The sequence below is a fragment of the Pantherophis guttatus genome, chromosome 3 (genome assembly GCF_059756535.1).
Source record: "Pantherophis guttatus breed Tessera chromosome 3, ASM5975653v1, whole genome shotgun sequence".
Lineage (NCBI taxonomy): Eukaryota > Metazoa > Chordata > Lepidosauria > Squamata > Colubridae > Pantherophis > Pantherophis guttatus.
Window position 1 is genome coordinate 175876913 of NC_142065.1, and position 20363 is coordinate 175897275.

Sequence of the window (20363 nt, forward strand, 5' to 3'; positions counted from 1 at the left end):
AAAAATATACACAACATCTAAATCAGCAATGCTACATTATAAACAAAGACATGCACAATCAAATAACTAAAACTAAAAAGTAAAGAGAAGAGAAAAACAACTAATCTTATCAAATAAAAGCTTCAATTCTGTAAATTTTCACATACATATATCAGTGACATCAATTTAAACTCTAAATGTTGGGCAAAAGCCTCTGGTTTTAAAATTTTCCTGAATTCTAAACAGGGAAGAAGTCTGATTTTGTCCAGGAGGCTGTTCTAGACAAGAGGCAAGGCTTTGCTCTTGCTCACTTCTTGGAAGTGGGAAATTACTAGCTGTTTCTCCAAAGATGACTGTTTAATCAGATGGTTCTAATTGGAGTTTGTTATTTTATAATTGCTAGGAGAACATGAGGTATGCTGATGTTCTATGGGTCTACTCTCACAGCTCTTTCTAAAATGACAGACCTTTCTTTTACTTGATAAATGCCATATCTGACACATATCTGATATCAATATGAAGACAAGTTATAAAGTAAATGTGAATTATATAAATATAGATTGTATGATATATGACATATTTCTGTTTAGTAAATGCATTTATTTCCTATTCTTGTATCTTTGTAAAATAAGGGAAAATGAGAAAATATTAGAAAATAATTTTCTATGGTCACATGAAAGGTAAATGTGGTATGTTTAACTTATATTGGATATCATAAAAATATGTTCTTTGAGATTTACAAATCTTGGAGCAAGGCCCAACAAATTCACAGAAAATTGTAAACAGTTCAAAACATATTTAGTATTTTAAAGTATTATAAAGCTGTTATTTGATAAAGAAAAAGGTATTATAAATACAAATACTGGTTGTGTGCTCAAAAGATTTACACTTTCCTAAAGCATAAGACATATTGTGAGTGTCATTCACTGATACTGAATAAGCTGCAGCATTTATCTAGTGGGTTTATGAGCACCAGTGAGGAGTAAATGATTTGATTTTGTGGGCTCAGAGGATTTGTCAGCTGCCTCAGAAGTATAATTCTAGCTCTTCATATCCCTGCTGCTTCTAATTTAGCAGGACAGGCTCATAATTGAAGCAAATTAACTATTTACACTTGCCACTTCTACCAGGCGAAAGAGGATGTATCAGCGGGAAAGACTGAGTGGGAAATTAAATCCTTCCCACTTGTGTCAGATCTGCCCTTATATAAACACATTAACAGTAATTTCATGAGGCGTCAAACATAGGAATAAATACTGAGGGATAAAATAATGAGGTGTTGCTATTGAGCTGAACTGTTGCAGCTAATATTCCTGAGAACAAATTATGCAGCCCTGAAAGAAAGCATATGGTACAGCATTCCAACCACCCTCTGGAGTGTCTTATCTGATGATAACAAATCTTTCCTGAGGAACATAACCCTGCCCTGCTACCTTAACCAAGGACATGGATTAAATAAACATGCACATTCAAATTCACATGTACTGAGATCAGCTAGTTCTGTCTATGACTCAGCTAAGATTGTTGTTACAGATGTGAACTTTGTGCAATACATTTTGTGTGGGCATGGAATTCCATTTTCAAGAAAACTACCTGATTTACTGAGCTCTGTGTGATATCAAAGTCATTCACAACAACATAAAACAAGGACAATTTGTTTCTAAGTTGCTTTTGCTATTATATCTGCACTGGGTCTTTGAACTTAAGAACTTAAGTTTCATTTAATACATTTACATCTGATTCTGATTAAAAAAAAATATTTAAAGCTACAAAAATAAATAAAAAGAATCTGTCATGCCACCTTTTAGGACATAGAGTAATAGGGTATTTATTTTTAATTAAAGAAAGCTTTGCCTTTAAATCTTAAGTCACTGTGTGTCCAGTTCCTCTTGCATAATGAAAAAGCACACCCAGAAGGAAAAAAAAACCCTAAAGAAAATTTGTTACAAAGAACTGAAGTGTAAAAGGGCCTACTATGAAGGCAGTGCAGGGAGGACAGAAAAAAATGAGGAAAATTGCACAAGGTCAATAACCCTTAGTTTCTATGAAAAGAATATTCAAAGCCTCACATGAATATAAATGTAGGAATAAAGGAGGAACTGAAGGTCTGATATAATTTGTATATTTTCAGAAATTAAAGCTAGGATGCACAATAGATAGATCCCAATAACATTCCACTTACACATGTGCAAGAAACAATCTTTGCTGATCTTTTATCCAGCCACTGATGCATTCTCATCACACTGTTTATACTGAGGCCTGCCTAGCAATCAATCAATCATGGTAGACCTACTATATACAATTTCCACATATAAACAGGTTAGCTCTTATTGGTTACATCCAATAAGGATTTATATGGTCATTTACATCTTGGCTGGGTAGCTTTCTAGGTGCATTTTTGGTTCCATCCTACATAACTTTAATTTGGAAAGTCAGCATTAGCATCAGAAGAGAAAAAAGTGAGAAAAAGGCTGAGTATTTTTATATAGAACAGATTTTGAATACAATGTATGTTCTAAAAGCCTGAAACAAACTTTTAATATACTAGGATATAAAATATTTACATTTGACAGAAAGAATCCTATATGTAAATTATAAGTAATATATTTAGCCCATCGTCTCCCTTTAAGCAATAAAAACTGCTGTGCATGGATGTGTATGTGTGTGTATTCAGTACAAAAAACAAATTCCTCTTGATACATCCTTTTTTTTTTTAATTTGATTTATATGCCGCCCTTCTCCAGAGACTCAGGGCGGCTTACAATGCGTTAAGCAATAGCATTCATACTTTTGTATATTTATACAAAGTCAGCTTATTGTCCCCACAAACTGGGTCCTCATTTAACCTACCTTAGAAAGGATGGAAGGCTGAGTCAACCTTGAGCCTGGTGAGATTCGAACTTACAGTAATTGCAGACAGCTGGTGTTAATCACAATGCTTTTAGTCTGCTGAGCTACCAGGCTCTTCAGCATTGCAGCATTTTGCAGCATTGATAAGCCAATCTAAGTATTCTTAATTCACTAGCATATAATAATAATGGCTAAACTTAGCTGGCAGATAGCAATAGCATTTAGGCTTATATACCACTTCACAGTGCTTTACAGCTCTTTCTAAGCAGTTTACAGAGTCAGTCTATTTTGCCCAATAATCCAGGTCCTCATTTTACCGACCTCGGAAGGATGGAAGGCTGAGTCAACCTTGAGCCTGTTGAGATTTGAACCGCCAAATTGCAGGCAACTGGCAGTCAGCAGAACTAGCCTGCAGTGCTGCAGTCTAACCACTGCGCCACCACGGCTCTCAATGTTGCTTGGTTTAAATTAATGGAGAACTGATCATTGTTTGAATTTTGTTTTAAGGTTTGAATAATATGAAAAGATGTAGCAAATGTCCATATTTGTTTTATTGCACGTTCTTTAATCCATTACACATTGGTTTCTCTACAGTTTAGAAGAGAAACTGTCAATCTGTAGTGATTAACACAGATTTCCTTTAATAATCGACATAGTAGTGAAATAAGCACAGCTGGAAAATGAGAAACCCTTGGATGTTTCCATCAATTAGCATAAATATATCTGGCAAACACTTGAAAGAACTGTCTGCAATGATTTGTGTGTAAATTCTAAAAAACAAGAGGCAAATTAATTCATGTCATATTTAGAATGGGTGTCAGGACACTGCATATACTCCCTAATAGATGAAGTGAAGGTAGCAATAGTAAAAAGTAGTCTCTAGAGATCCTAGCTTACATAGAATACAGTGAGTTGCTTAGGGTAAAACTGGACTTTGGTTGCATTTATGCTATATTGGCCAAAATAAGCACCAACTGATCAGTACTTTCTTTATGCTGCAAGAAGTAATGTAATTATACATTACTATTGTAATATTAATAAGTAATAATCTAGTCTATAGTTTCTCCTACTAAAAAGATTCTATAGAAGACTTCATTGATGAAAACCATGCATTCTAATAGAGGTGATGAGGGCAAGAAAATAAGCTCCACAAAATAAGGATAAGGAAATTTTTTATAGTGTGTAAGCAGAAAGAAGAAAGTCACAAAGAACAAAGGAGAGCAAAGAATGGTTGACATAACAAGTGATTTTTAAAAAAGACAAACATCGTCATCAATAAGAGCCTTGGTAGTACTAGGGTTTAAGGCACCCTGTTATTAAGCTGCTTAAGACCAGCTGCCTGCAATTACTGCAGGGTTCGAATCTCGCCAAGGCTCAAGGTTGACTCAGCCTTCCATCCTTTCTAAGGTAGGTGAAATGAGGACCCAGTTTGTGGGGGCAATAAGCTGACTTTGTATAAATATACAAAAGGATGAAGGCTATTGCTGAGCACATTGTAAGCCGCCCTGAGTCTTCGGAGAAGGGCGGCATATAAATCAAATTAAAAAAAAAAAAAAAAAAAAATTTGACAGAAATAAAAAAAATGATTTGAAAAATGTGTAAAGAAAGCTAAGCAAGATACTTCCAGCAGTGAGAATAAAAATAAAAGCCAGGAAATGTAAAGAGACTGAAGTGAATGAATGCTGGAAGGAGTGTTCTAAGGCATGCAAATGCTGATAGAAAAGCAGTACAGCAGTTGCAAGGAATTAATTGATAATGGCTGTATTTAAGAGCATGCTTCTGCCCACTTTGTTACATGCGAATAAGGACTGGATAAATCAAAAGAAATGTAATAGTTGAATTCCGTGGGAATAAGATACCTAAAGTATGCATGAGAAAAATAAAACAAAGTTATGATCAAGAATTAATGGATGCTGAATGAATGTAGAGCTGTGGTGGCAATGTGGTGAGAATACAGTATTGCAGGCTGACTGCTCACTGCTAGAAGTTCGATCCTTAGTTGCTCAAGGTTGGCTCAGTCTTCCATCCTTCTGAGGTCGGTAAAAAACAAAGAAAGATGCTAATTCTTTTTTTATCTGATATGTACAGTAGCTTATATTTAGAAGAAGCAATAATTTTACAGCTGTTAATCTGAATCCTATTATATTTTCGCTATTTTGACCATGTTACTAATGAAGAAGTGTTGCAAAAGAATTTAGTCCCCAAATTACATAATATTGTCGCATACAAGAGGCATAGGTAACTTGCAAGTCATATACTCCTCATGGAGAATAATCAAATTCCCAACAGGGCAATGAGTTCCTGATGCCAAATGACCAAGAGGATGCCCTTGAAATACATGCTAAGAACATTCATAGATGACTTAAAAACTTTAAACATCACATGGGAAGACGCTGATCTACTCGCCCAAAATTGAAAATACTGGATATCCCTTGCTGCCCAATATGCTACATAGCATGGGAGGATCTAATGCTAAAGCTAAAATGCTAAACTGAATCCAAAGTGTTTTCTGAAAGCTTTCTTTTGTTATGAGAAAACCCTATTTTCCTTTCAATTAGCTAACAATGCAACTTTCTCAATGACAGTTTCAAGTCTGTAATTGAAAAAATGCTGTCAGAGGCATTTGCCTGACAATATTTGTGATAAATTTGTTCACATGCTGGTGCCATTTGGTTAATTCATTCTTATTATAGCACTGAAGTGCAGATCACTCACATGGTTCTTTAATTGTTCTGTAGATGTAATTAATTTTCATTGCATTAACACCATTCATTTTGTTGCTATTTTTTCTTCTTTTAACACTTTTTTTTTTTGGTTTTACAAAATGTTATCTCTATTTCTAAAACATAATTGTCCTGATTTTTTAAAAAACAAAAACAATGACAAAAACTCAGTTATCCAATAAAACTGTTTTCTTAACCTAACAATCAAGTAGGTGAAAAAGTATAATGTAATTTGTTCAGGTTCAGGGCTAAAATACTGTATTATTAAGCAAAGTCATTTATAAAACATAATCTAACAAATACAATATATTGAGTCATTAGAACTATTAGAAAATCTCAAAATATTATGATTATTCTCTGGCACTATAGACAGAAAAAAGCATTATTTGAAGAAAGGTGAAATTATTTTGATTATTACCTTACCATTAGTACTGATGTTACTATAAGTGAAGTTACTTGGTAGAAATTAATGAAATATTAGAATGGGAGTTACAAGGATGACCTCAAAATGAAAAGTAGGAAAACTTCCTCCATGTTTGTTTTATTAAAATGTATGCACAAAAAGCATTAATATGCAAAAGGGAAAGAGTAACCAGAAAGCATATTCTATTGGAATTGCAAAAAATGTTAGTAAACATTTGAAAAATATATCTTTAATAGACCACTGATGTTAAGTAATATGGAATTTAGATATAAAGTCATAGAAAAGAGTACTGCAAACCAATGCTACTCTTGACATGGACCTATGTTAATTTTCAAAACATCAACAAGCGTAGGCATATAATAAGAATATATGAAGACTCAATTTGCTCAACATTTTGTTTACACAGTGAATCAAATGTATATAGGTTATCTATGCAAGGATAGATTTGAAGATCTAGAAGTTGTGAGTGCTCAAAATGAGGCTTTTAAGAAGAGACTGGACAACCATTTCTCCGAAATGGTACATAGTATACTGCTTGAGCAGGGAGTTGGACTAGAAGACCTCCAAGGTCCCTTCCAAATGTTATTCTGATGTGAATACAATATCATCCTGATCCTATATTGAATGATATGCAGTCTTGGCTCAACAAGGTCAATTTTGAAAAAAATGGATGCCTATTATATTCACAATTTGCAAAAAGTAGTTATCTCCAACTCAAGCATTCCAATTCACAAGAAAATTCTTAGACCATCTAGTAACATATAATACATGCATATGTGATTTTTTTCCTCTCTTTAACTCTAGCCTGAAGACAATCAGTAAAAAACATGTAAAAGAATTTTGGTTCTTGGATATATGAGCATAACGAGAATTTGTTTTAATGATAAAAAGAAATGTTCTAAAAATAGCAGGTAAAGAAATCAATAATTTCAAAAGCAATGTAACACATTACCTGCTTTTGCTCTTCTCCCAAGCCATCCCACATAGATGCTACAATTTTAGAAACTTCACCAAAAGTAGCATTTGGATTTTGGCCCTTAATAGCTGCTTGAGTGTCTCGGAAAAATAATGCATAGGCAGAAACAGGTTTTTGTGGCTCATTAGGATCCTTCTTTTTCTTCTTCTTGGGAGTTTTGGGTTTCTTTCCCATGTCAGAGGCAGGTCTTTTTTCTCCCCCATTGATCTACCAAAAAAAAAAAAAAAAAAAAAAAAGGAAGAAGAAGAAGAAAAGAAAAGAAACATTATAAAACAAACTACTGCAATTATTACTGAAAACCAAACTAAATCTCTGTTCTTCCATCCATATGAATTTAGACATTTTTGGCTTAAAACTTTAGTTTAATTACAGCCCTTTTATAATCCAAATTATTAACCTCTTACTTTATTTCATTTATAAAATTCATTTATAAAGTTATATAATCTAATGATATTATACTTTACAGTTTGTTTTCATTCTAGCTAAACTGTAGCTTAGCTTTTATTTTTTAAATCCTTTTCAAGCCTTACTACAAATGGCATTATATCATTTTGAACTCTTTCATTAATATGATGATCAGTTTCAATAGAAGTAAATATATGTTGCTCAGGGTTGCTTTTCCGAAACATGTTAAGTAAATCAAAAGATCCAGTAGCCTAAGAAGAAAGAACAGGAGTCATCTACATTGTGAGCACTGAATCAGCTACTATATAGGAAAAGGTAGAAAACATGCGGACTGCATCTATGAACACTAACCAGAAGTAAGAAAACATGATAAAAACCACTTAATTTCACAACACTTGGAGTTTAGGTTCTTGTCTGGATAGGTTGGATATCTTATCTGTATTCAAGTATGTCTCTGCTATATATTGTTAAGGAAGTGCAGTGTCATTTTGCAATATGGATTGTAGTTTCTATACAACAAAATGCTCAAGCTGGTAGCTGTAGGCTGTAGACAACAACCAAAAGCGTTCTATCCTGCTATTGTGGTTTGTCTTTTAATAAGTGCCCTCTAGAATGGATCTGGCTCAATTGATTTGCCTATTGATCTTGTACAGTATGTATTTGGCTTAAGTCCATCAGTTGTTCATATCTGTCAAGAAGGTCAGAACAAATATGGTTGTAGTGTAGAGCCTGGATATTTGGTGGTATGTTCTAGACGGCAGCAGGAAGCACTTAGATATGCATGAGATAGATAGGTTTTTCTGTGCAATGTGATGTTTCTATATCCATTGTGTAATTTTACTGTAACCTCAATGAAGCGGCTAATGCTGATGATGGGGCAGCGTTGTTGAATTTTTAGACATTAGTGAATCTTCTTCATGATGATGAAAATGTTATCAATGTATATGTACAAGAGAGATTTCAGGGGCAAAAGCTGAGAAATCACTATTCTATGTCAGCCATAAAGATGTTGGCAACCCTGTGGCATTGCTAATCATAATGTAGTTTTGGTTGAATGAAAAGTCATATAGTTTAGGGACAAGGTATGCTATGCTGATTTCAATGGTTATCCCAAAGGTGCTTTTTCAAGAGGCAACTGAACTTTCTTGTTTTTCTTTAAAGAAGTTTTGCTTCTCATCCAAGAAGCTTCTTCAGCTCTGACTGGATGGTGGAGAATGGAAGGATTTATACTCCTTGCAGACAGCTGGTCATTTGCATTCTTTTAGAGAGTCATTGTGGCCACCTGGAGGTTTTTCTGACGTGTTAGGGTCGTCTGAGTAGTGCAAATGAGAGTGCAAATGGGAGTGGAGCCTTCTTGGAACTGTTAAAAGGACTGTATTGTAGACTGCAGATGGATGATGTTGTATCCCTCCCCCTCTGTTCAATTTTGACATAGATGGCCTCTTTGACCCCTCTTTCAAACACCAATTCTTTCTGTCCAAAATGTGGACTTTGCTTTCCTCAAAAAAGTGGCTTTTGTCTTTTAAATGCAGATTGACTTCTGAATCTTGTCCTGATGGGTTTTTTCTTTCTGAACTTTTCTGATATTCCTGCAATGTATGGAATGACAACATTGCTTCATTTATTGTTCTCTTCTATTTCTGTAAACTGCAATGTTAAGGCTTCTGTCTTCCTTAATGTGTACTGCACAGGAAGGCTAGACTATTTTCCTTAACATCTTCCAGTGTGAATTTCCATTCCATTGCCCACTATCCAGTCAGAGCTGAAGAAGCTTCTTGGATGAGAAGTGAACATCTTCAAAGAAAAACAAGAAAGTCCAGCTGCCTCTTAAAAAAGCATCTTTGGGGCAGCTATGACCTGGATGACTGAGAATCTCCATAGACTTCAGTGGTTAAGTTCCTGTTGGCTCAAAGTCCAAAATTTGGGGGGATGTTTATAGTGCACCAGCATTTAGCTACCATCCAATTTAGGGACGCTTTAGTGTTTCTTATACACCTATGAGTGCTGGCAACATAAGGTCTGAATACAGAATTCGCAAAAGCTAAATTGCTGCTGTGATGATTACAATGTTTGAGTCAATTGGATGGCCAGGTATGTATTCTTTTTGAAAAGAGGTACAAAATTCTTGTGAAGGATCCTGTGATATCTTTCTGTAGATATAGTCTTGTATATCTTCTGGAAAGTGCATCAGATTGTGTAGTTCTTTCCATTAAATTTCCGTGGGTTCTGAGGATATACTATAGTTTTGGAGAGCTGTTTACTTGAATAATCCATCTGATTCATAATGAAAACTGCCCTTTCTGTGTCAGTTTATTTAATGATCATATTGCTGCTGCTCTTGAGACCTTGGATGATGTCTCATTCTGCTCTGCAGAGATTGTTGAATAAGAATACTTTTTTTTATTGATGACTATGTTTCAGTTTGTTGGCAACAGTATTCAGTGTAGAAATCCAATTCAGTGTTAAATCTATATGGGGCATTCATGCATCTTAATGCATTTGAGAAATGGTAGAGCTGTAGTTTTGTGTTGTCCTTGGATGAGTTAGTTTGATGATAGCTGTATGTCTAAATTTTATTTCTCATACTAAAGCTACTTACGTCTCAAGCAAGGAAAACATACTATATAGCCCCCACAGAGTTTATATTTTGTAGGGGTTTAGTGGAGCAAAAGAAAAGTCTCATGCAAGAATTGGAGTGTTCTGACCGGCTGACCAAGCAACTGGTAAGTTTATAATGCTGTGGGAAGTCTCTGAAACCCTCGTGTTATATTGAGTGAAATGTATAGAAGTGAGGAACAATTTATTTTCTTTTTCTTCAAGGAGGTGAGATTTATAGAATAAGATTGTTGTCAGGGCCTGGTGAAGTCTTTATGCTGTTGGGGTTCTAGGGTAGAGATGATGTGTTTGCTTGCTGTAAAGGATTCTGGTTAGTTGGCTTATAAGTCTCTTGAGGAAATATAGCATAATCTTCAGTTATAATCTATGCCAGTGATGGCTAACCTTTTTGCCATTGCATGCCAGGAGAGGGGTGGGTGGGGGAGGTTCGCGTGCACATGTGCCCACACCTATAATTCTATGTGCCTCCCCTGCGCATGCGTGCGCAATCTCCCCCCCCCACTCCTAGCACGTGATGGCTGGTAGGCCCATTTTTCTTTCTTACCTGGCTCCAGATTAGGAAGGAAATGCTCCCGGTTCTGACTGGATCGCCCGATCCGGTAGCGATGGAGGCAGGTGGTTTGGAGAACCGGTAGCAAAAATCCCTGCCCCACACCCCCATGCCCAGCTGAGCTGCACAATCACAGAGGCTTTTTTTTTTACTTTTAAAAGCATTTTTTCTACTTCGGCCAAAAAAATGCTTTTAAAAGTAAAAAAAAAAAAAAAACCTCTGATGATTGCGCGGCTCGTCAAAGGCATTTAAAAGAAAAAAACCTTTGTTTTCTTTTAAATGCTGTCACGATCCCAGCTGAGTTCCTTGATCAGGGAACTCAGCTTGGATTGTCAGAGCATTTAAAAGAAAACAAGGGTTTTTTCTTTTAAATGCTCTGATGATCCTAGCTGAGTTCCCTGATCAGCAGAGGCTTTTTAAAAAAGCCTCTGCCGATCAGGGAACTCAGCTTGGATCCTCAGAGCCTTTTGAAAACATTTTTTTACAACCTCTTAGCCAAAGAGGTTGTAGAAAAAATGGTTTTAAAAGTAAAAAGAAAAAAATTGGCCATGCCCACCCAGTCACATTACCCCTAAGCCCACAGAACCGGTAGTAACAAATTTTAGATTTCACCCCTGCTCCAAATCCTCTCTATGCATCTGGGAAGGACGAAAACAGCCTTTCCCACTCCCTCGGAGGCTGTCCGGAGGCCTGAAAGGGCCCATTTCCCAACTCCCGGTGGGACAGGAAGCAATGTTTTTTGCGATGTCCCCAGGCTTCAGAGTCTCTCTAGGAGTCTCTGGAGGCTGGGGACAGCAAAAAAGTCACTTCCTGTTCCACCGGGAGTTGGGAAATGGGCCCTTTCAGGCCTCTGGAGGGCCTCCAAGGGAATGGGAAAGGCTGTTTTCGCCCTCCGCAGATGCATAGAGAGGATCTGGAGCCAGGTAAGAAAGAAAAACGGGCCTGCCCCCCCCGGCCCTCCAAAGGCAGGAAACAGCCTGTTTCTCTACTTCTGGTGGGCCCAGAAGGCCCGGAAATCAGCTGGCCGGTGCACGTATGCATGCCAGAGCTGAGCTGGCATGCCCACTGATATGGCTATGTGTGCCACCTGTTGCACGCATGCCATAGGTTCGTCATCAACAGGTCTATACAATATATGGCCCTTACAGGGTTCTTTCCTTGCAGTCCTTAGGAATGATGTCATATTGTGTTGCATTTTTTAAAGAAGTCTGTATCTCTGCTGGTATGATAATTAACAATCTTTTCATGAGATAAGTTAAGACAAGTCTACATGCTGCTAATATTTAAAAGAACGTTAGTCTTTTCTTTAGGTCAGGGAAGAAATAATAAACAAGTAAAACTTGACTTAGAATCAGCTGGTTAACAACTGGTTGGCATTACAATGGCCTTAGAAAGAGTGCTTTATGACTTCTAGCTGTCGTAAAATGTTATGTTAACCTCGAGTCATATGACCACATTTTGGACACTTGGCAAGTGGCTCACATTTTCCACTAGCTGTAACATCCTATGGTTATGTGACCATGATTTGCAACATTTTTGGTCAGTTTCTGGCAAAAACACTCATTTGGGAGAATGGATTTGGACTTACAACTTAAGTTACTTAACCACTATAAAACTGTTGTAAAAATGGATCCTTTAACATGGTCTAGTCATAAACATGAATGCCTCAATTTATGAGCATCATGAGTTACAACCAAAATTCCAATTTCAGCAGTTCTCATAAACTGAGAACTACCTGTAATCTGGAACTAGGGATTGAAAGAGGAAGTTTGTATGAGGTGACAGGGCTGTTTATTTTTTTAAGGCTGTCCCAGTTTTTATCAGTTTTCATTAATCAAGCTTGAGAATACAAGCAGTGGTATATATGAAATTAAAAGGAGAAAAAAATAATTCTGTTCTTAAACTGCATTCACATTGTCAAGAGAATATTGCATGAAGGGTTATTAATGGATTACCTATTTTAAAAAAATACTACAAAGAGTATTAAAAGTACTGAAAACTTTATCCTCCTCACATTTGTCTCCACTGTAAGTAATATATGAAAATAATCTTTAATCTTTGTACTAAAATTGTAGTAGAAATTTATTTGTGTTATTAATTTATTCTGAGGAGTATTTATTTATCTCAGTTTATATGCCACACCAGTCAAGCTTCACTCTGAATAGCATTTATGAAAATAGAACTCAAACATATACCTACTGAAATTTTTTGTTAACATTTTTGTATATATGAGAACAAAATAATAGTAATTCTTTGGTATCACCCCAAACATCTTTTTCTAGAATAATAAAATATTCCATGGTTCTTCTTATATTCAGTAAGATCTTTTTCCTATACAAATTTGTATTTCTGTTACAATAGATCATTGTCAGGGTTCCAAGTAATATGCCCATAGCAAACAGAATTCCGAGGCACGTAGGTTTCTCAAAGAATATGTTTATTTGGCATATCATATTGGCACAGGCTGTTGAAAACCGAATCTGAATATTCCCACCATTTTCACCTAATTAAAAGTAAATGTTTTTCCCATTTCCCAAACAATCAGTCACATGGTCCAATCAAGGTGCCGTCTGGTTGCCTGTTAACCTCACTCCTCTCTCCGACCAGCTGTGGAAATGTCCTTGGTTCCCAGGGCAAAGTATTTTGTTTTGGCTACAAAACCCAATCTATCTCTATTCCCCCCCCCATCCCTTATCCCTCAGCTCAGTATGGCAACACTGAAGCCTCAAAATGGCCACGGTCAGGTCAGCTTCAGGGTGGACAATCATACTATTTCTCTCAGCACTCAAAGGCAAAATTAAAATTCCTTACTACCTAATAACACTGCCATATACAATGTGATCACCTAAACATCAGGAACCTAGTACTTGTAGCATCAGTGTAGAAAATCAGCATTGGATCTGTACACTCTGAAAGCATTAAACATCTGTTTATAAGATCCTTAAACTGTATGCATGATTGTCTTATGTTATTGAAACATAAATTAAGAAATCTGTAATGTTAAATTTATTATGGCTTTGTTTGGCACTGGAATGCTTATGACTTAGATTTTTCTTTTTCTTTCAAAGTGTAGTCTTTTCACTTTTTATTAACATCAGAACAACTATGTTGATCCTTTAGGATCAGGATAGTAAACTTGCAGCACAAAAGTGGAAACCCAAATTCTTTAAACCGTCATACATATTTAGCTAACAATTACTCAGCTTCTTAGAATAGCTACTTACCAGTGGTGGGTCACCCCCGGTTCAGACCGGTTCGCAAGATCCCATTGTGAACCGGTAGTAAAGGTAAGTAGAGCCCACCCCTGCTACTTACCAAGTAACTATTGGCATACACAGAAGGTTATATAGGAAAACTGCTATCTCTGAGACAGATGAATGTTTCACTGGATTTGAGTTGTTTGTCCAGGATTTTTTTTCAAACAAGGAAGTTAAAACTAATTTCACATTAATAACTTGGAAACTAAAGAGAGTGATTTTGAAGTCTTATGCTTCTAACCAACTAGCAGTTGTACAGATTTTGCTGCTAGCCATCAAAATGGAGACAGATGGGAAATTGTTTAAAAAATTCTCATTCTTATTTTGCTAAGCACAAACTTCTACTTCAAAATCCCTGGAGTTATAGTTAGCTTGTGGTAATCCTCCTCCTGTCAGGCCTTATTGCTTAATTATAGTGATGTATTTAACTTATTTATCACAAGAAAGCACAAGTCACTCACTCTAAAAATCTGTATTAGCTATGATTCACAAATAATAGATCACAAGTATAGATAGATGAGGATTTAAGACTATCAAAAAAGGTGTAATGATGATATCTAATTGCCCCCTGAGAAGCCTTAGTAATACCTAAAAGCATATTTAAAATAAACAGCAATAGTTCCAGGATTTTAATGGAAGATAGGAGAGCTGTTCTATTCAACATAGATTAAACAGATTTTAATTCAAGTACCATCTGCATAACACTGAGCAAACAACATAAAATTCTACTTAAAATAAAGTAAACTGTTAAGTTTTCTGCTACAAAAAACAGAATAGGCCACAGCAAAGCTTTAGTGATCATGTTTCACTTAGTTAACATTTGCTGTTGACAATCCTCTCATACCCTGTTCTCTAAATTCCATGAAATCCTTTCATATATGAAATTTAAATACCCATGAAAGAGAAAGCCATCCATCTAGTTAAGAATACAGATTTGTGAAAATATCATGTGTCTAGCATGTCACAATTATAAATAGCATTACCAGAATATGCATGTTCAATGAACCAAAATAATGAATTGTTTTGCAAGGCAGTACATGGAATATTTAAGAGGTCAAACCTAAGTGTGAAGAAAATTAGAAAGTAGATATTAGACGACTTTAAAGGTATTCAGATATAACTGCTGCTATCAGTTGCTTATTGATAAATTTAGATTTATCTAAACTAAATCACAAGTGGGTTGGGGGGAGGGGAGAAAATGCCAGATTTGGCTGGCAAATGAGATTTGGCTGGAGTGCTGGGTAACACTTGAAAAAAAAATCTGTTTTTAAATTAAATTGATTAAATATGCTGCAAGTCTGACATTCAGAGCCAATAAGCATACAGATAAAAATAGAGAATGCCTCAGAGAGAGGTGATCCTAGTTATGTACAAAGAGAGATGCCCCTCTCTCTTTTATTTGAGGGGATAAAAAAAAGCTTTTTGTTATTTTTAAATCAAGGCAACCATTGCTCAGTTGAAATTGAGAAAAGAGGAGCTAATTGATTCCCTAAAGCTCAAATTAAAGACTAGAATTTTCTGGAAAAAAGAAAATCTAGGAAAACTGAATCAGAGTGATAGTTGCTTTATATACTATATCCAGTGGTGGGATTCAGCCAGTTCGCACCACTTCGGGAGAACCGGTTGTTAACTTTCTGAGCAGTTTGGAAAACTGGTTGTTGGAAGAAATCATTAGGGCAGAGAACCGGTTGTTAAATCACTTGAATCCCACCACTGACTATATCTGAAGAAACAGAAAAATATGCTTTAAAACTTTGGTATTTATTGCTCTGTACTATGCAAATAGCTTCTCTTTTATTTATATATGCAAGGTCTATAATTATGTATACTTCAGCCTTCTATGCATATTGCAGATTGTGCATGAGGAGATAAAAGCTTTGCCAATTCAAATTTTAAAACCTACTCCAATCTCTTTACCATGTATTTCTTTATTATTTGTAGCAGACCAGAACTTTCCTGTAGCGTACTAGTAACATTGCTTTATTATTATTATTCTATTTTTCTTGTAAAGCTAATGTTGGCCTGTGATTTTGAACAGGTCTGCATTTACCTTCTTCAACAGTAAATCCTAGCATATTAATAAAGTCAAAAAGAATGAAAATGGTTTATGCTTTCTTTTTTAGAAATAAAGTTTGATTTTGTTTATCTTTTGTGAAATTCATTATAAGGAAGGGCTGAATCCAGCCACATATCTTGATGGCCAGAAAATGGCACTACAGTAATTACTTTATGTTCTTCCCCCAATATCAGAAAGACAGTATAGATCAGAGTGTCAAACTGGCGGCCCATAGGCCGGATGCATCTCATGCAAGCCATGTCTACCTCAGCTCCATGAAGGGGAAAAAAGTCACGATACATCATGCGACAGCAACGTGACATAGCGAGTTTGATACCCGTGGTATGGATTGTGAAAACCCTCACCAAGGGAGTGTATACTTGATGAGGCACTTTCTGAAAGATAAGATAGTGGCAGCATAATTAGGTAGTAGCCACTCCAAGCAAAAGAATGGGGCCATGATGTGAAAAGTATATGAAAGCTGGTTGGAATAGAATGAAAAGAATTGTGTTACAAGGTGTTACAGAAATAGGTTGAATTACACAAATGCAAATATAAAAATGATGTCTTGTGGAATGAAGGAAGATAAAAATGCATGTAACAGGCCATAATACTAGCTAATATGTTCTTGGTGATTAGCTCACAGTAAAAAGGGAGGTCACTGCATTCTGTACGTTTTGTAGTTTCTGACCCAGTCTAAATCGTGGCTAACCCACAAGTAGCCCCATGCATTGCAGTACACTGCAGTTCAACTCAGTAATGATGAAGGCATGACAATGATTGCTTCACAAAATGAAGATGAGGAAACTTATTATAGTATGTTAAAAGAGAGGGGGAAAAAGTCACAAAGAATGTAATCAAAAGATACCAAGGAACAGTTAAAATGAAAGAAGGTGGTAAAAATATTCACCAATTCTGACAGAAATAAAAAGTGTTTTGGGAAGTGTGTGAAGGTTAATTAAATTGCTTCCAGCAGTTTAAATTGAATTAAAAATAAAAGCAATGAAGTGAAAAGAAACTGATGTAAAAAAAATGCCAGCAGGAGCAATCTAGAGAATTCTATGGGAATGATGTGAACTTGTTGAATAGTGGAATTGGAAAGAATGCTATAACATTTATGGTCAAGCACATCTATGAAAGTATTTAGCAGGCTTTAGCAGATTAAAGAAAAATGAGGAGGAACAGAGAATAATTTTTTTTTGAAGTGCAGCATGGCCTTGGAAAGGGGGTATCAAATCAGAATTTTGGCCTTCAGTTAATCATGATTTATGAACATGAAAAGTAACATTTGAAGTTTATTGATTTTGAAAAAACATTTGCAAACAAATGTTGATAGGTTGAATTATGGGTTTAAGGAAGTATAGATTTGCTTAATGAATGTGATATGGTAGAAATAAAGGATGGCGGAGAGTAAATGGAATCCTTAGTGAATCATTTGACATTCATTCATTCAACATAAAGGTATCTATGAAGAAATGTATAAGAAATGCTGATGATAACTGGAGAAGAACATTGGTTCAGGAGATGAATATATATGTACTTCTGTATGTAGTTAATAATTATACCGTTGACTGAAAATCCAGAGTTTGCAGCAAATAATAGACAGAATGTATGATATAACAAGAGTGTGGATTTCAAAATCAATGTATCAAAGATAAAGGTTATCCAGAAAACTGAGCAAAGAATGCTAAGATGTGGCAACAAATGAGATCAAGTAGATGAATTTGTGTATCATTTTGGAATATAAACATAAACATATTTATATATTAATTAAATTTATATATCTGCCTATTTCATGTTCACTCTGGGTGGTGAAGAACAATAATAAGAAACAATAAATAAAAGTTGTACATGTACAATGTACATGTATATAAATCTTATTAATACATGTAAACATATTTTAAAAAGTATTAATAAATATAATACAAGCAAAAGATACAAACCACAGGAGAGGGAGGATAAAAATTACACCTCAACAATTGAGCCATCTTAACAAGTTTTCAGTTGCATGGGAAGTACAGGCCAGTTTTCACACTTACAATTATTGCAGCATCCCCATTATCATGTGATCAAAATATGGGCAATTGGCAACTGGCATGTATTTATGACAGCTACTGTCTCAGGGTCATGTGATAATTTGTAACCTTCCCAGCACGCAAACTCAATGAGATAAACTGATTAGCTTAATGATCACATGGCTCACTTAACAAGTGCAGTGAATCGCTTAATAATTGTGGCAAAAAAGGTCACTAAATGGCGCAAAAGTCATTTAGCAGCTGCCTTGCTTAGCAACAGTAATTTTGGGCTCAATTGTGGTTGTAAGATGCAGGCTATTGGTAAATTATGATTGAATAGAATTTATGTAATTTTGAAAGACGAAGGGGCAAGTTTAAAGAACAAAAAGCAATATATGAAGTAATATAAAGTATAGTGGAAGAATGGTTTGCAAGGGTGAGTATGCAAGAGGTATGGTAAATAATGTTTGTGTAAATTAGATTCAGTTATGGTTTCTTTTCTTTTTCTAATCTCAGGCCTTTAATTTTTTTGTACATTTTTATGATTCGCATACCTATTCACCTGACCTATTAATGTAAATAGAAATTTCAGATAGTTGAAGTTCAGATGTTAATTTCTTATTTAATGGATCATATACAACAGGAAAGAAATGGAGTATCTTGAATACATAGGAAAGAATAATTATTACATAGATTAAGCATTTATGTTTAGTTAAAATGGGATAAGGCTGAAAAAGAGAAAGAGTCAACATGTTTACACAGTATGGAGGCATACTGTTTAAACAAGTTTATTGAGAGGAATTCTCAATTATAATATTTTGAGCATAGAATTTATAAATGGTATCACACTTAAAAAAGACATTTAAAATTGATTAAAGTTTTAAAAGTTTATTAAATTATGTTTAAGTTTTATCGTGCTGGTTACAAACAAGCACTGTTTTAAAAGGGTTGGTCATACCTTTGAAGTATCTTCTTCATCTTCATGAACTGAACTGGATGGTGAAGGAGTGGCAGATTTGCTACCAGGGGGAGATGGAGAGTTGTGAGGAACATTGTTTCCACCCATATTTAAACCAAGTTGAGCGCTTAGTTGTGACTGGTTAATAGTTGTCAGCTGGCCATGTTGCATTATTCCTGGTTGCCTCATATCTCCAGGCTGGACCCTTGGTCTCATGGCTGCTAACTGTGGATGGGAATTATATTGAGTTCCTTCTGCATTCCGTAATTCCTGCATCTAAAAGAAAGAATATTATACATTTACTATTTGTTGTTATTATTCCATTGTTCAGAGAATTTATCCTGAAAAATGATTTAAAATTTCATTAAATAAATGAAACCATATGATAGGGAGTTGCAAAATTTTCCTTACCTTAAAATACAGCAATATCTAAGAAAAGCTTAAAGCTTAATAAAAATTTCATAATGTCAAAAAATTCCTTTTATATATCATGATTAAAAAGCCTCGCAAGCAGGAAACATGAGCTAAGATTATGTAATTATATCTAAATTTTATCGCTCTCCAAATCAATTTAGTTTTGAAAGAGCTGTAGAAATTTTAAACAGTTAGACTCTAGTTTTAATATATAAGGCTGTCCAAAAAGCTACTATAATATTCCGTGTGGAGAAAACAGTGAGTTAATGATTGGTTGATTACTTGACTACACTACTCATTTTCTGAAATCATTATAAATGAGTGCTAAAGGCTCTAAAGTTGTGAACTTCATAAATTACATCCGTCGGCTTGATTTCATTTTATTTTTTTAATTTGAGCAATAAATCTAAACTTTACTAAGATAAAAAATGAAAAGGCACTAAAAGAAAAAATACTTCTCTGTTCATTATGACAAAATACATTCAGATATTTAAAACTACCAGTCAGAAGTTTTCAACTTTGAGCTAAACAATACAGGTAGTCCTCTTATAACAGTTCGTTTAGTGACTGTTCAAAGGTTCAATGGCACTGAAAAATGTGACTTATGAACGTTTTTCAAAACTACGATCTTTGCAGCATCCTTATGATCCTGTGATCAAAATTTGGATGCTTGGGAATTGCTTCATATTTATGACTGTTGCAGTATTCCAGGGTCATGTGATCACTTTTTATGACCTTCTGACAAGCAAAGTCAATGGGAAGCCAGATTCACTTAATAACCGGGTTACTAACTGATCAACTGTAGCACTGAACATCTGTGGCAAGAAAGGTCACAAAATGGGACAAAATTCACTTAACAAATGTCTCACTTAACAACATAAATTTTGAGCTCAATTGTGGTCGTAAATACAAAAGAAGTGGTACATTTTACAGCATTAGTTCAATTATTTGTTTGAAAGTACAATAGAAACTTGGCATACATAAAAAGTCAACCTAAACCTTATCTTTCCAAGGTGCAATACATTATACATTAATTTATACTCTATTCTTACTTTTTTACTCACCATTTTTATAGAGTTTTGTTATAAAGATAAATATTTTGAAAAATAACCTTACTCATTTATATTTAGTTTGATGTGA

General features: G+C 35.1%; 1 protein-coding gene across 2 annotated transcripts in view; it reads right to left on the minus strand.

The window, feature by feature from the left end:
- Positions 1-20363, minus strand: part of TOX (thymocyte selection associated high mobility group box) — a 194195-nt gene that overhangs the window by 20983 nt on the left and 152849 nt on the right. For both annotated transcript variants that reach the window (XM_034429829.3, XM_034429828.3), the window contains 2 exons: positions 18810-19085; positions 6929-7159 (listed from right to left, as the gene is read on the minus strand). In XM_034429829.3, the coding sequence (XP_034285720.2) occupies positions 6929-7159; positions 18810-19085 (507 nt within the window). The remainder of the gene's footprint in view (positions 1-6928; positions 7160-18809; positions 19086-20363) is intronic.